The following is a 14,091-nucleotide window of genomic DNA, read 5'->3' as shown; positions in this document are numbered from 1 at the left end:
CCTTATCTGGATGTCACTGCTGTTTCCCACTACACTGGCCACCAGCCTCCCTCTCTCCATCCACCCAAAACCAGCAGTGTCAAGCCACCCTGACTCACCAACAGCCATCTGCCATGTGGAATGCACTGGTAGTCAAGTCCATTCACTATCAGACCGCCTACAGTGACTCATCCAGACCTGCGCTCCTGTTTGCAGGGTTCGACACCTGTTGTCTGCTTACTGCAAGTATGCTGCACTGTATCCACTTATGGTTGATAATAAAGAACTGACACCATCCAGATGCCTTCATCGCCCACGCCTCCACCCACCTCCAGCACACAACCACTTGCCCATTCGACTCTGACTCCCTTACAAAAGCGTTGCATGGGCAGATTTTTTTGCAGAAGACTGAAGGTAAAATCGACTAAGAAAATACCTGGTCTTGAGTGACCAACAGAAATCTGATTAAAGAAACTGAAAGACTAACTTTTGCTGCAATCAGACAAGCAATCAGAACAAACGCCATTACAACCAGAATCGAGAAATCAGCAAAGAACTGAAAGTACATACCCTGCAAAAATGATGATGAAACAGCTGACTGTATCTTGAGATACAGCAAAATGATTGCTCAGACTGATTACAAGCAGAGGCACAATGATGCATGAATTATCTGCTGGAACTTAGACAAAATTACCACCTGCCAGTGAGAAGGATCTGGTGGTATCACCAGCTAGAAAAAGTTAAAGAAAACAAACATTGCAAATTACTGTGGTATTTTCAATTTCATATAGATTGAATGCTGTAAAACAGTATACTAGACATCACAGATGTGGAGAAAAAGTGTGGATCACAGATACTGTTATTCCAAATGATTGATAAGATGACAAGTAACTTGAAAACACTCCATGTATGAGGGCTTGAAAACTGGGCTACAGTGGCATTGGCATAAGCAAATAAAAGTGGTCCCACTGGTTCTTGGTACACTGGGAGCAATACTAAAAAATCTTATAGGGCATTTTAAGACCGCTGGCATTGATAATATAGCCATCTGCCAACTGCAAAAAGCCACTTTACTGGGATCTACACGAATTATCGCGATACATCGTGCCGTGCTGGATGCTTGGGACGTGTTCGACTAGTGACAAAGCATGACATCCAACACAGAAAACTCACTGGCTATGTTTACTGTTACAACAACAATAATTGTTTACACCATTCTGCAAAAGTTAAGCAGATGGCTGATAACCATACATTGTAAAGAGTATCACTTAGTGAAACTTTCTGTCCAATAATCAGCGCACATTCCACTGTACAATGAAAGTGCATTCCGCTGATAACACTTACTATTCGCTGTATCTTTGTAAAGTGCTAATTTTTGTTTATGTATTATAATCGTACTTTTGACAAACTCCAAAAGATAATGGAGTTACTTACCTGTTTCGAATGGATGAATAAAGTATGTATTCTTGAAGGATACAGAAAACCCCACAATATGTTTTGCATTCATAAAAAGGTTGTTGTTCCCTATATGATCTGAATGACCGTGAGTACAAACCACATAGTCAATTTCTTCGCAGGTGACTCCATGACGTGCTAGTCCTGCAGAATGAGTGATTTCAATTAAACTGGGCAAAGCTCAACATTAAGCTTATCTATTATGAATATTGTACACTATATGGATATGTATTAACTGAATGCACATACTGATAATTGCATGTCCCATCTGGATAGGACGCTGAAGGGGATCGAAAATTCTTTTAAGGAAATAAATATTTTCAAAATGCCTGGTCTTAGATATTTGTATTTAGGTCAAAATGAAAAAGCTTTTTTATAAAAAGAAAGCAAGAAGTGCAATTCGTTACAACACAAATTATTAGAGAACCTTCGATTATAAGTTCCTTGTCCCATGCTGTCATAGTATCCACTATTATTTTTTTCGGTCCTTTAATTAAAGTGCAACTACAGTTAGCTTCCATTCCATTCTCTGTCATCTTCGAAAATCCATCGTAAAGTACATGTACTTCATACGCCATGATTCAAGTAGTTACAGATCATCCACAAATTTCTTGCGCGACGACAATCAAATTTGAAAATCACGCACAGCTGATCAAAACATTGTCAAAGATTCCTCAAATTTGCTCACCAAAGATGAAGGTAGCTGTAGGTAGCCAAGTGAAGTGCAATGGACAGAGTTACAATAATACAACCATCAAATGAAAATCCGTTTGTAAAACGTACTTAAATTACATACAAAAATAAATAACATCTAGTTACAGACACTGGGCTTACAAAGTGACATCGCGAATACAAAAATTCGTCAATTATTGTTGTCCTCTCTCATGTCACAGACTAAAGTCAGCTGTCCTCATTTAGTCCGAAACACACACGGTTGCCCAATGACAACTTTTTTATTTATTTTTTAATGACCCAAGTTTCTCCTCTCCAAAAAGAAGTAAATACAATTTTAGTAAGTCGTCACAATTTAAATCGTTAAACGGAAGATGGGCGCAGCTTGTTGAGTTTGGGTTGCCAGTGCTGTAGTTATCAGTTGTGGTTTGTTTACGTTAGACAGCTGACAGCTGATTGACTCCTTCAACAGTCGACGACTCGGCGAATGATTCGATCAGTCAAATTGGTTACAAGTGAGAATATTTCCTTATGTCAATTAAACTGATTAACCACATCGAACAAAATTTTCAATTTGTTTACAATTCCTTCCAACCATATTCCTTATGATGAACCTTTTTCTTTACAGGTGTACAAAACGTACGACTCTGTGGTCGATGTGGGTTAAATAAAATGTCTATTAATTCAGAGCCAGCTGCAAAACCGATTGAAACGTCAATACGCCAAAAACTGTCAGAGAATTTGCAGCCACACCATATTCAAATTATTAATGAATCATACATGCATAATGTGCCGCGTGGTTCGGAAACTCATTTTAAAGTCGTCGTCGTTTCAGAAAAATTTGAAACGTTGCCTCTTATAAATGTGGGTTGATATGTAATATAAAGTTTTTCGTACTTTTTGCAGATCTTTGGTTAGAATGAACTGTCAAGTGACTGCATGAAACTAGTGCATTCATTACATTTAGTTGCGTCGTGTTTGACACGCCCTGAATAATGATTTTGTACAGTTGATCTGAGCACTACGTTTAATGTGTAAATGGCCAAACGCTCCAAATTATTCATGTAGTAGTAGTAGTAGTTTATTCATCCAGAGACAAAGTACATTGCATGGATTTCGTCAAAAAATACATAGTATCACACACACACATAAAGGGCGAACAATACTATACAAAATACAGATGTGCATAGTAGATTACATAACATCATACCACATTGAAGTAGCATGTACAACTTTGATTTTTTACATTGATGTATGAGAAAGACTTTTTACATAGAATACACAGTTGATATTTAGATATAACACATATAATTAAAGCACTTTTGTACATATTATTTATTTAGATCATAGCAACAGTCAGATAAAAATTACTATTGGCATAGAGTACACAAATATAATTGTTTAGTATGAAGCTATTCCAGGCATTCTTTTACACTATAATAGCAGTTGGTCATTAAAAATTTGAATACTGCTTCTTTAAATGAAGACAATTTTTTTATTTCTTTTATCTTTACAAGTAGTTTGTTATACAATCTGCTTCCTTGTATGTTTGTTTGTTTCTGCGCCAAAGCCTTGTTAACTCTTTTTATATGAATGTCATTGCACTTTCTTGTGTTGTAAGTATGTAGATCCGAGTTGGATTGGAAATTGTTAATATTTCTTCTTACATTAATTATACTTTTCTGGGTTCAAATTAATGATGATGTAAATAAAATAGAAAGAAACTTCCACATGGGAAAAATATATTAAAAACAAAGATTCCAAGACTTACCAAGCGGGAAAGTGCCAGCAGACAGGCACATGAACAAAACACACAAACACACACACACACACACACACACACACACACACACACACACAGAATTACTAGCTTTCGCAACCGATGGTTGCTTCTTCAGGAAGGAGAGGGAAAGACGAAAGGATGTGGGTTTTAAGGGAGAGGGTAAGGAGTCATTCCAATCCCGGGAGCGGAAAGACTTCCCTTAGGGGAAAAAAAGGACAGGTGTACACTCGTGCGCGCGCGCGCCCACACACACACACACACACACACACACACACACACACACACACACACACACACACACATTTAAAGGCAAAGACTCTTTGTGTGTGTGTGTGTGTGTGTGTGTGTGTGTGTGTGTGTGTGTGTGTGTGTACACCTGTCCTTTTTTTCCCCTAAGGGAAGTCTTTCCGCTCCCGGGATTGGAATGACTCCTTACCCTCTCCCTTAAAACCCACATCCTTTCGTCTTTCCCTCTCCTTCCTGAAGAAGCAACCATCGGTAAGTCTTGGAATCTTTGTTTTTAATATAATTATACTTTTCTGTATATAGAGGCACCGTAGGGGTAGAATATTCAGCTGTTTAAATAATTGCTTTGAAGGAGTTAGCCTTGAACTGTTGGTAATTATTCTAACAGCTCGTTTTTGTAGAGTGAAGATAGTTTTGAGATTTTTCTTACTATGACCCCAGAAGGCGAGGCCATAGGTAATAGCAGAATGAATATAAGCAAAGTAAACAGTTCTGCTACATTCCCTACTACATACAAAACTAATAACACACAAAGCAAAGCAAGCTGAGCTTAACTTATGCAACAGATTCAGGATATGGGATTTTCAGTCTAAATTTTCGTCTATATGTACACCTAAGAATTTTGTGGTAGCAACTCTCACAATTTCTTTATTTTGTATTCTGAGATCTAGATCAGAGTGTGACTTTGCTTTCCTGTAATGGATATAATTAGTTTTAGAGATATTTGTGGTTAATTTGTTCACTTCAAACCAATTTTGCAAATATTCTATAACTCTGGTTGCAGATGTTGGCAGTACCCGGTTTATGTCAGTTACTACAATGTTTGTGTTATCCGCAAACAGGGTTATATGAGTACCATACTTGATATCATTTATGTAAAGAAGAAATAGGAGAGGTCCTAGAACACTCCCCTGCGGTATCCCAACTGGCACAGTCTGAATATCCGATCTGTAAGCAATTGTTGCAATTTCTACTACCTGTTTCCTATTATGGAGATACGACTGAAACCACTTTTTAGCTACTCCTATTATACCGACATATTCTAATTTGTCTAGTAGGATATCATGTTGGACAGTATTAAATGCCTTTGAGAGGTCCAAATTAATTCCTATTGTACTGTTGTTCTTATCTAGCCCTGTTACAATATTTTCAATGAACTGGGTGATGGCTGACTCTGTACTCATTCCTTTGCGAAAGCCGTGTTGCTTTACAGACAATAGATTGAATTTCTCGAGGTAATTTGTAATTCTGTTTTTCATGACTGTCTCTATTACCTTTGAAAATACCGATAATAAAGCTATTGGTCTATAGTTTCCCACTTCATGTATATTGCCCTTTTTATACAATGGTTTTACTTTTGCAATTTTTAATCATTGTGGAAAGACACCTTCTGAAAATGATATGTTTATGATGTGTGTGAGTGGGTCTGATATGACACTAGCACATCTCATCATGACTGTGCAAGATATCTCGTCAATCTTTGAGGACATTTTATTCTTAACTGTTTTTATTGTTGGATTAACTTCCAATTTGTTCGTGGGAGGTAGCAATAATGAATTAACACTTTGTTCTTCTGAGATTGATGTTCTACTAATCTTAGAACAATTTTTACTGAGATTGATTGGACTATTTATGAAGTAGTCATTAATGTAATTTGCTAAAGTAAGATTTCTGACTAGCACACCTTGATCATCTTTTAAAACAAAGTCATCTGGATTTCTAACATGCCTTCCACAATTTCCTATACCATATTTGGTAGTATCTCACATGATCCTCCTTTTCAGTTGTGCCGAATAGCATCTCTGCAGATTTGAATATACTTAAAAGAATCAATGGCCAGAAACTGGGCATAATGAAATCACCACTGATGCCAAGTCATTAGTTATTAGTGTTGACCTGGAACAACGGAGGACATGTTCCATATGCTAAAAAAATTTTAAACTTTTACTTATTCATCAAAAATTCAAAAACATTATTTGCTCTTTCAAAGGCAGTAGAAAGCATAACTGTGATTGCTCAATTTAACAAAGGCAGACATTACAAAAGTAACATATATGGGTATTGTTTAGTAAAGATAACTAGTATTATTACATGCTGAAAATTTTGTCATTGCGCATTAGCTTATGATAAAGTCTTTAGTTTTATAATTTGTCTGTCATATATTCTTCATTCTGTAAGATTTTTATTTGTGTCAATATCTGTTGAATTTTCATAATCTATTGGGTTCCATAGACACCATAAGGACTGAGAACCTCGTGGGATGTGAGAGGAGCCAATGTAGACACACCAGTACACAAAAAAAGATGTAACTTAATCAATAAACTATTACTACATTGGTAAATACTGTTTGTGCTTACACAAGCTAAATGTAACCTAGTAAAATGAAAGGAAAGACACCACTAAACAAAAAGTTGCAATTTTCTCAGTTATATGCATTGTCCACCTATGGAACACCTTAATACCATCTATAGTGTGTTTAATCAAGTCCGTTAACATTTCAGTAACATATAATTTCAGCAATTTGTCATGTAATTTAGTCACTACGTGCAGCTAAGTATTTAATATTTTTCATTTTATTTCAGAGGCATCGAATAGTAAATGAAATACTGAAGGATGAACTGAAAAATGGTGTTCATGCCTTGTCAATTGTGGTAAGTGTGCTTAAAATAAGAACAAGTACTCACTACAGAGCATAATGCATGCTGTAAATATTCTCTTTATATCTGTCATAGAAATTTTGCAACAAGAATGTAGAGAAATGGGGAGAGCGAATGCATTTAAGACACATTGTGCTACATCATGTGTTAGGAACTTTTGAGAGAGGGAGCATCCATGAGCATATATGCTCATGTTTTAGTACAACCAAATAAGTATTTCGGCACCAGGTAATGTCCTAAAGTTGGTTACACCACCTAAAATTATAGTCATGCAATAGTTGTTCTGAATTCATTACTTTCTGTATATGTCCAAAGAAAGTGCAAGAGATGTGTGCTCTCGTGAAGAATGACTGACCAAACCAGAGGAAAAATATTTGTCAGAACAATTGTTTGTGTAGACTCCTCTTGAAGAATGCTTTTCAGCACACTTATGTAGGGTGTTGCCTCCACATCATATGAAGAATTCTGCTTGACTTCAGTATATAAAGAGTCACAATTGGAAAATGTGTATTACCCTGCAACAACACCTCACCTGGCTAAAAAACTTACTAATTTTACGAGTTGTGCAAATTGCTGTATTTTGATGGTATAAAAGTACATCACCTTTCTTTGACTTCATACATTGTACTTCTACATCCACATCTATACTCTCCATGCCACCATCATTGTGCTGCATTATGTGATCAAAAGTATCCGAATCCTGTCTGAAAATGACTTAGAACTTTGTGGTGCCCTCCATCAGTAATGCTAGAATTCAGTATACTCTTGCCCACACGTAGCCTTGATTACAGCTTCCACTCTTGCAGGCATATGCTTAATGAGTTGCTCGAAGATTTCTTGGGGAATGGCAGCCCATTCTTCACGGAGTGCTGCATGATGTCGGTAAGTGAAGCCTGGTATGAAGTCAGCGATCCAAAAACATCCCAAAAGTGTTGTATAGGATTCAGGTCAGAACTCTGTGCAGGCCAGTTCAATACAGGAATGTTGTTATCATGTAACCATTCTGCCACAGGCTGTGCATTATGAACAGGTGCTCAATCGTGTTGAAAGATGCAGTCACCATCCCCGAATTGCTCTTCAACATTGGGAAGCATGAAGGCACCTAAAATATCACTGTAGTCCTGTGCTGTGATAGTGCCATGCAAAATAACAATGGGTGCAAGCTCCCTCCATTGAAAACACAACCATACCATAACTCTAGCACCTCCGAATGTTACTCTTGGCACTACACATGCTGGTAGATGATGTTCACTGGGCATTCGCCATACCCATACCCTGCCATTGGATTGCCACATTGTGTACTCCACACAATATTTTTTCACAGTTCAATTGTCCAATGTTTACGCTTCTTACACCAAGCAAGTTGTCATTTGGCATTTACCGGTGTGATGTGTGGTGTATGAACAGCTGCTCGTCCATTAAATTGAAATTTTCTCACCTTCCCCCTAACTTTCATAGTACTTGCACTGGATCCTGATGCAGTTTGGGATTCCTGTATGATGGTCTGGATAGCTGTCTGCCTATTACATATTACGACCCCCTTCAACTGCCAGCAGTCTCTGTCAGTCAACAGACGAGGTCAGCCTGAACGTTTTTGTGCTGTACATGTCCCTTCACATTTTCACTTTACTATCACATTGGAAACAGTGGACCAACAGATCTTTAGGAGTGTGGAAATCTTGTGTACATACGTATGACACAGGTGACACCCAATCACCTGACCATGCTCGAAGTCTGTGAGTTTGTGGGGGGTGTCTGGATACTTTTGATCACATAGTTTATATGTGTTGGAGGGTTCATCTGGCAACAATGTATACCCCCCTCCCCCATTTTTCCATGTTCCATTTGTAAATGGGAAGAATAAGTATGAGTAAACCACCACATGAACTGTAATTTCTCTGATTTTCTCATCATCGTCATTGTGGGAGATGTATGTGGAAAAACAATACATTGGCCTACTCTTCTTGAAACAACGTATGCTTTTGGGATTTTAACTCTCTCTCTCTCTCTCTCTCTCTCTCTCTCTCTCTCTCTCTCTCTCTCTCTCTACCTATCTATCTTTTTAACTCTATCTTTTTCTCTCCCCCTCCCCTTTCTCCCCCTCCCCATTTTTTACCTCTTCCCCCTCCCCTTTGTGTTGGTCCTAGACTGCTGAGCAATACTCAGGACTCTACCTTAAAAATGTATTGTAAGTTACTTCTTTTGTTAATGAATTATTTATTAGACTTCCTTATGATTCTTTCAATGACTGTCAGCCAGATATCTGCATTTCCTACAATTAGTTTTATGTTCAATTTAGGTCACTCTTGACAATTACTACTAGGTACTTCACAGTTGTTAAACAAACAGTAAATGATCCTTCAACTATTTATGCACATTGTGCTACATTCGTTAATATTAAAAGGTCAACTACCTGGCCCTGTAACACAGATTTTGCTGTAATTTGCTACCATATTCTGGAATTGCAACTTTCCTGTAGAAAACAACATTGTCTGTGAACAGGATCATAGAACTTCCAACGTTATCCACTACACCATTTCCTTGGGGTACTCCCTAACTTACCTTTACATCTGCCATTTTCAAACCTTTAAGAACCACACTTTGAGCTCTACATCTATACTAATAAGGCAAAACATTATGACAAATGCTCACACAACATTGGATGCTGCCTGGTGGCATTGCCGACACGTGACATGCTAACAAAAGTATGTTTGTGGAGCAGACATGGATCAGCTAAGGGGTCACCATAGCACTGACATGGACTTCAACTGGGGAAATCCATAGACATAGTGACTTTGACAAAGGGCAGATTATTGCTACACAGAACCTGTAAAGGAGTATCTCGAAAATGACGAAGCTGGTCAAATGTTCACATGCTACTGTTGTGAGCATCTATGGAAAGAAATAGGGCGACAGGGAAACTACCAGCAAACACTAAATGGAAGGATGTCCACGACTTTTCACAGAATATGGGGCTTCGAAGGCTTATTTGCTCTGTGAAGTGCTTAGATGGTGACCTATGGCATATCTGCCGAAAGAGCACAATGCTGGTGCACACCCAAGTGTTTCGGAGCACACCGTTCATTGTGCATTGTTGAACATGGAGCTCCGCAGCAGACCACTCTTGTGTGTTCATGTGTTGACCCAACAATGACTCTCCAGTTGCAATTGCAGAGGATGCAGGGCCATCAAGGATTCAGCTATCGATTAATGGAAAAATGTCGGCTCTTCAGGTGAATCACATTTTTGTTACACTAGGTTGCTGGTTGTCTTCACAAATGCTGTCATCAATGTGAACGGTGGCTCAAAACGTGCAGTGCGCCGTAGCCACGGGCTGGTGGGAGCAGTACTGTGCCATGGGAGACATTCTCCTGCATTTGCATAGGGCCTGTGGCAGTAATCAAAGACACGGTGACAGCTGCAAGCCATCTGCATCCCTTCGTGTTAGATGTATTCCCCGACGGCGATGTCCTCTTTCAGCAGCATGATTGTCCATGTCTCAGAGCCAGAACCATGCTGCAGTGGTTTGAGGAGCATTATAATGTACTTATGTTGATGTCTCAGCAGCCAAATCACCTGATATAAATCCTATGCAGCCCATCTGGGTCACTACCGGGCACCATCACATTGTATGTAAATCAGTGACCTGCTATTTACACAAATTACATGACATGTGCATAGACATCTAATGCCACATACTTCCACAAACTTACCAAGAAACTGTCGGACCCCTGATACACAGAATCTGTGGTTTATCTTGTTCCAAAGATGGACAAACAAGCTGTGAAAAAGGTCATCATAATGTTTTGTCTCATCATTGTACACTCGCCCCCAATAGCTGAGTGGTCAGCGTGACAGACTGTCAATCCTAAATGCCCGAGTTCTATTCCCGGCTGGGTCGGAGATTTTCTCTGCTCAGGGACTGGGTGTTGTGTTGTCCTAATCATCATCATTTCATCCCCATCGACGCGCAGGTCGCCGAAGTGGCGTCAAATCGAAAGACCTGCACCAGGCGAACGGTCTACCCGATGGGAGGCCCTAGCCACACGACATTTCATTTCATTTCATTGTACACTCTGCAAGTTACCATTAGTTGCTTGGCAGAGTGTACATCTCACTGAATGCCTCTGTGCACAAAGTAATTATTTTAATCTTATCCTCACAATCCCTATGTGACCAGTACATAGGGGAATTATTATATTCCTAGAGTCATCATTTAAAGCCAGTTCTTGAAAATTTGTTAATAGACTTGACCAGGATGGTTTATGTCTGTCTGCAAGAATCTTCCAGGTCAGTTCCTTCGGTCCAGTCACAAATTTCACTTGACACGCCATATGATCATACTTTTGACAATAAATGTAGATGTGGGACTAAGTCAAATCCTTTTCGGAAATCAAGAAATACTGCATCTATCTGACTACCTTAATCCAAAGCTTTCAGTATGTCATGTGAGAAAAGCGCTACATGCTGGCAAGTCCTGGAGCCAGTCACAAATCTGTCCTAATACTCAGTAAGCATTTCTTTTGTGCACTAAAGAACAGTGCAAATTTATCTAATACCATCCAGACATTAAGAAAAACAGCATCTACTTGGGCAACTTTGTGTTTGATGCTCTGAATTTTTTGGCTGAAAAGAGAAACCTGAGTTTTACAAGATCTTGGTTTATCAAATCCATGTTGATTTTTATAGTGGGGAGTTTCATTCTCAAAAAATACCATAACACTTGAGAATAAAACATGTTCCATAATGTTACAACAGATTGATGTCAGTGACGTAGACCTATAATTATGTGCAACAGTCTTTCTTGAAAAAGCACCTTTTTCTGATCACTTGGTACCCATCATTCCTCTAGAAACTTTCAGTACACTCCTGATAGAAGGAGAGCAAGTTCTTTTGCATGATCTCAGATGCCTTTCCAAAACACAATGGCATAAAGCAGCTAGTGAATCATTAACGTACAGCAATCAGGCTATCACTGCACTTTATATCATTCGTACATTCCTAACTTGTTTTTGTCTATATTGGCATTTGAATTCTTATTTTCTTTAGTGTTTTCCATTGCAGGGCTACTGAGATTTAGAATTAATCACACAACCATTATGAACATTACTCTTTAAAAAAAGGAGGGGGGGTTAAACATCTGCAACTAATGAAGCTGTATTGCATTTCCACAAGTTTTTGTATCATATTAGAACAGGTTTAGAATACTGAAAGGACCATTTTCGTGTAATTATACTTCTGCTCTGAGTGTCACCAACATATTTGCTAATCTGCTTGCTGATGGTAGCTCCTTGTAAAACTGATAAAAAGAGGTGAATGTGCAATCTGTAATGTTTGTTTATCTGTATGTGACAGTTTCAAAGAAGTCTCTTTAATTTGTGTCATTTAAGGCAAAAACTCCGAAGCAGTGGGAAGAGTCAAGCAAGGAAGTGACGTCTAGTCCAGCATGTAAAGGTGGTTTTGGAAAATAAATGTTTCATAACACACCTGAAAGCATATTTGAAAATAAAAGAAGTATGTCTCTGTATCATGTAAATCTTGAGTATGTAGTGTTATAAACTGTAGGTTTCATTAAAATAAATATTCTTTCATGTCAAGAAACATTGTTTTGCTTCTTTTTCTCTCCCCTTCAAGTTCGTGATTACATCATCTGCTACCTGGTAAAATGGGAAATAAGTTATGCAGAAAATTTAAACAATTATTTTAAGTAAGAAAATGAACTTAACTTCAGTTTAAGATCATGTGTTAAAGCAGAAATTTATGTTTATATTTGGAAGAAATTATATTAAGAGGTGCAAAATTCTGTGTCAGGAAACGATGGTAAAGAAGATATATAGCACAGGTGACAAATATTTTTTTAAACTAAGTATTGTGAATCAGTGACAATTTGTCATCTATAAAGGAATTTCTGAGTGGAGGAAATGAGCAAAACATGTACAGTGAAAGATTACTGATTTGGACTAATTGAGGTGAGTTTCAGGTCAAATTATTCAAACTCTAAATATTTTTCAAAATGTTTACATGAAAATATAAAATGAAATTCAATGAAATGAAGGTATATAACATGTGAAGTATAACAGGATGTAACAGTTAGCTGCAACTTGCTAAATTTTTGGCAATGTAGCTAATGATTTGCTGATGCCAAGAAAAATTTCAAGAAAGTCAGGTTAACATGATGCTCTCTTCCAGAATTACATATTTATTGCATAAAACTGTAACAAAACTGGCTCACAAAAAACTGTCCAAAAACTGAAACCCTGCGTGATTGATATGCCAGTGTTTGTATATATTTCGAACAGTCACTGCTTACATCATTCATTATTAGAAGCACAATCACCTTGCCCACTTTCTGGCTAATTCACCTTTTTTAACAAAAAAAGGTCCAAAGCTATATTATGATTTTTCTTAATACTGTAACAATGAACTTTACAATCCTAAACTCTTTGAAGAACTATCTTGGATTTTATCAAGCATTCTCATTTTATCTTATAAACTTAATGATTTGTATTTACTCATAATACTCATCTTGGTTTCTGTATTGTACTGTACAACATTTAACACACTTTTAAGTGATCACAAAGACAGAATTCGACACCACTCATCATGTGGACAGCAGCAAACTAACTGAGCAGGATTTGATTTTGTTGTGTGCGTATGATCAATAACGATACGTATGTTCCTCATTATCAGCCACAGCTGAAGCAAATGGGAAAGGAGATGATGCTTTCAACATTTTGGAGTGAATAAAGTTGATGCAAATGAGATCGGGTACAGTAAGATGACATTTCATTTTGCAGTACGAAGCAGGAAGCAGTTCAGCTTCTGGAAGGCCAGCGTATGCCTGTCACAAGACAGAATAAAATGTATGTGATGAAGGTGTAACACCTTTAAAATCCTAAGTCATCCCTGTCTGTCTGGTAGTGCCTTTTAAGGATCTCGTGCATGGATGTCTACAGCAAGGGGGTGAGATGGCAGGAGAAGAGGGAGAACTTGCTCCCTCTTGGAATCTATTGTATTTTTATTCATTACAGAATTCTTATACTTTTCTAGAAATGATCGTCTGAACTACAGATCTAACATTGCTGAATGCAGCAGGAAACACGGTGTCTTTTGCAAGCACTGCATGACAGTTTCATTTGGTTGTCTAGCTGTCCTGTACACTGTACCATTTCCTCGATGCAGTTGTTTTTTGGCATTGTTTTGCTATCACGGAAATTAAGAAGCTTTACAAAATATTGCTAAAATTTGTATGTCACATCCTCGTACAGCCATTAATGACCTGCAGTTACAACAACCAAC

The 14,091-nt window shown here is 37.9% G+C and overlaps 2 protein-coding genes across 2 annotated transcripts in view; one reads left to right on the top strand and one right to left on the bottom strand.

The window, feature by feature from the left end:
• LOC126355232 (metallo-beta-lactamase domain-containing protein 1) overlaps positions 1 to 2,244 on the bottom strand; it is a 37,743-nt gene extending 35,499 nt beyond the window's left edge. The window contains exons 1-2 of the mRNA XM_050005513.1: positions 1,862 to 2,244; positions 1,414 to 1,578 (exon numbers count right to left, since the gene is read on the bottom strand). Coding sequence (XP_049861470.1) covers positions 1,414 to 1,578; positions 1,862 to 2,012 — 316 coding nt within the window. The 5' untranslated portion in view covers positions 2,013 to 2,244. The remainder of the gene's footprint in view (positions 1 to 1,413; positions 1,579 to 1,861) is intronic.
• Positions 2,245 to 2,536: 292 nt separating this feature from the next.
• LOC126355241 (bolA-like protein DDB_G0274169) lies at positions 2,537 to 12,393 on the top strand. The gene is made up of 4 exons (XM_050005526.1): positions 2,537 to 2,621; positions 2,735 to 2,970; positions 6,718 to 6,786; positions 12,183 to 12,393. Exons 1-4 carry the CDS (start codon positions 2,594 to 2,596, stop codon positions 12,261 to 12,263), a joined length of 414 nt encoding a protein of 137 aa, XP_049861483.1. The 5' UTR covers positions 2,537 to 2,593; the 3' UTR covers positions 12,264 to 12,393.
• Positions 12,394 to 14,091: the final 1,698 nt, after the last annotated feature.

Source organism: Schistocerca gregaria, chromosome 1 (genome assembly GCF_023897955.1).
Source record: "Schistocerca gregaria isolate iqSchGreg1 chromosome 1, iqSchGreg1.2, whole genome shotgun sequence".
In the NCBI taxonomy this organism is placed as follows: domain Eukaryota; kingdom Metazoa; phylum Arthropoda; class Insecta; order Orthoptera; family Acrididae; genus Schistocerca; species Schistocerca gregaria.
The sequence above is the reverse complement of the archived record's forward strand: the minus strand, read 5'-3'. Positions and strand labels throughout refer to the sequence as shown.

Coding starts and splice junctions, on each gene's coding strand:
- LOC126355241 (XM_050005526.1), top strand. CDS start 2,594: ATGATTCGATCAGTCAAATTGGTTACAA. Junction 2,622..2,734: donor ATCAGTCAAATTGGTTACAA/GTGAGAATATTT, acceptor TTTTCTTTACAG/GTGTACAAAACGTACGACTC. Junction 6,787..12,182: donor TTCATGCCTTGTCAATTGTG/GTAAGTGTGCTT, acceptor GTGTCATTTAAG/GCAAAAACTCCGAAGCAGTG.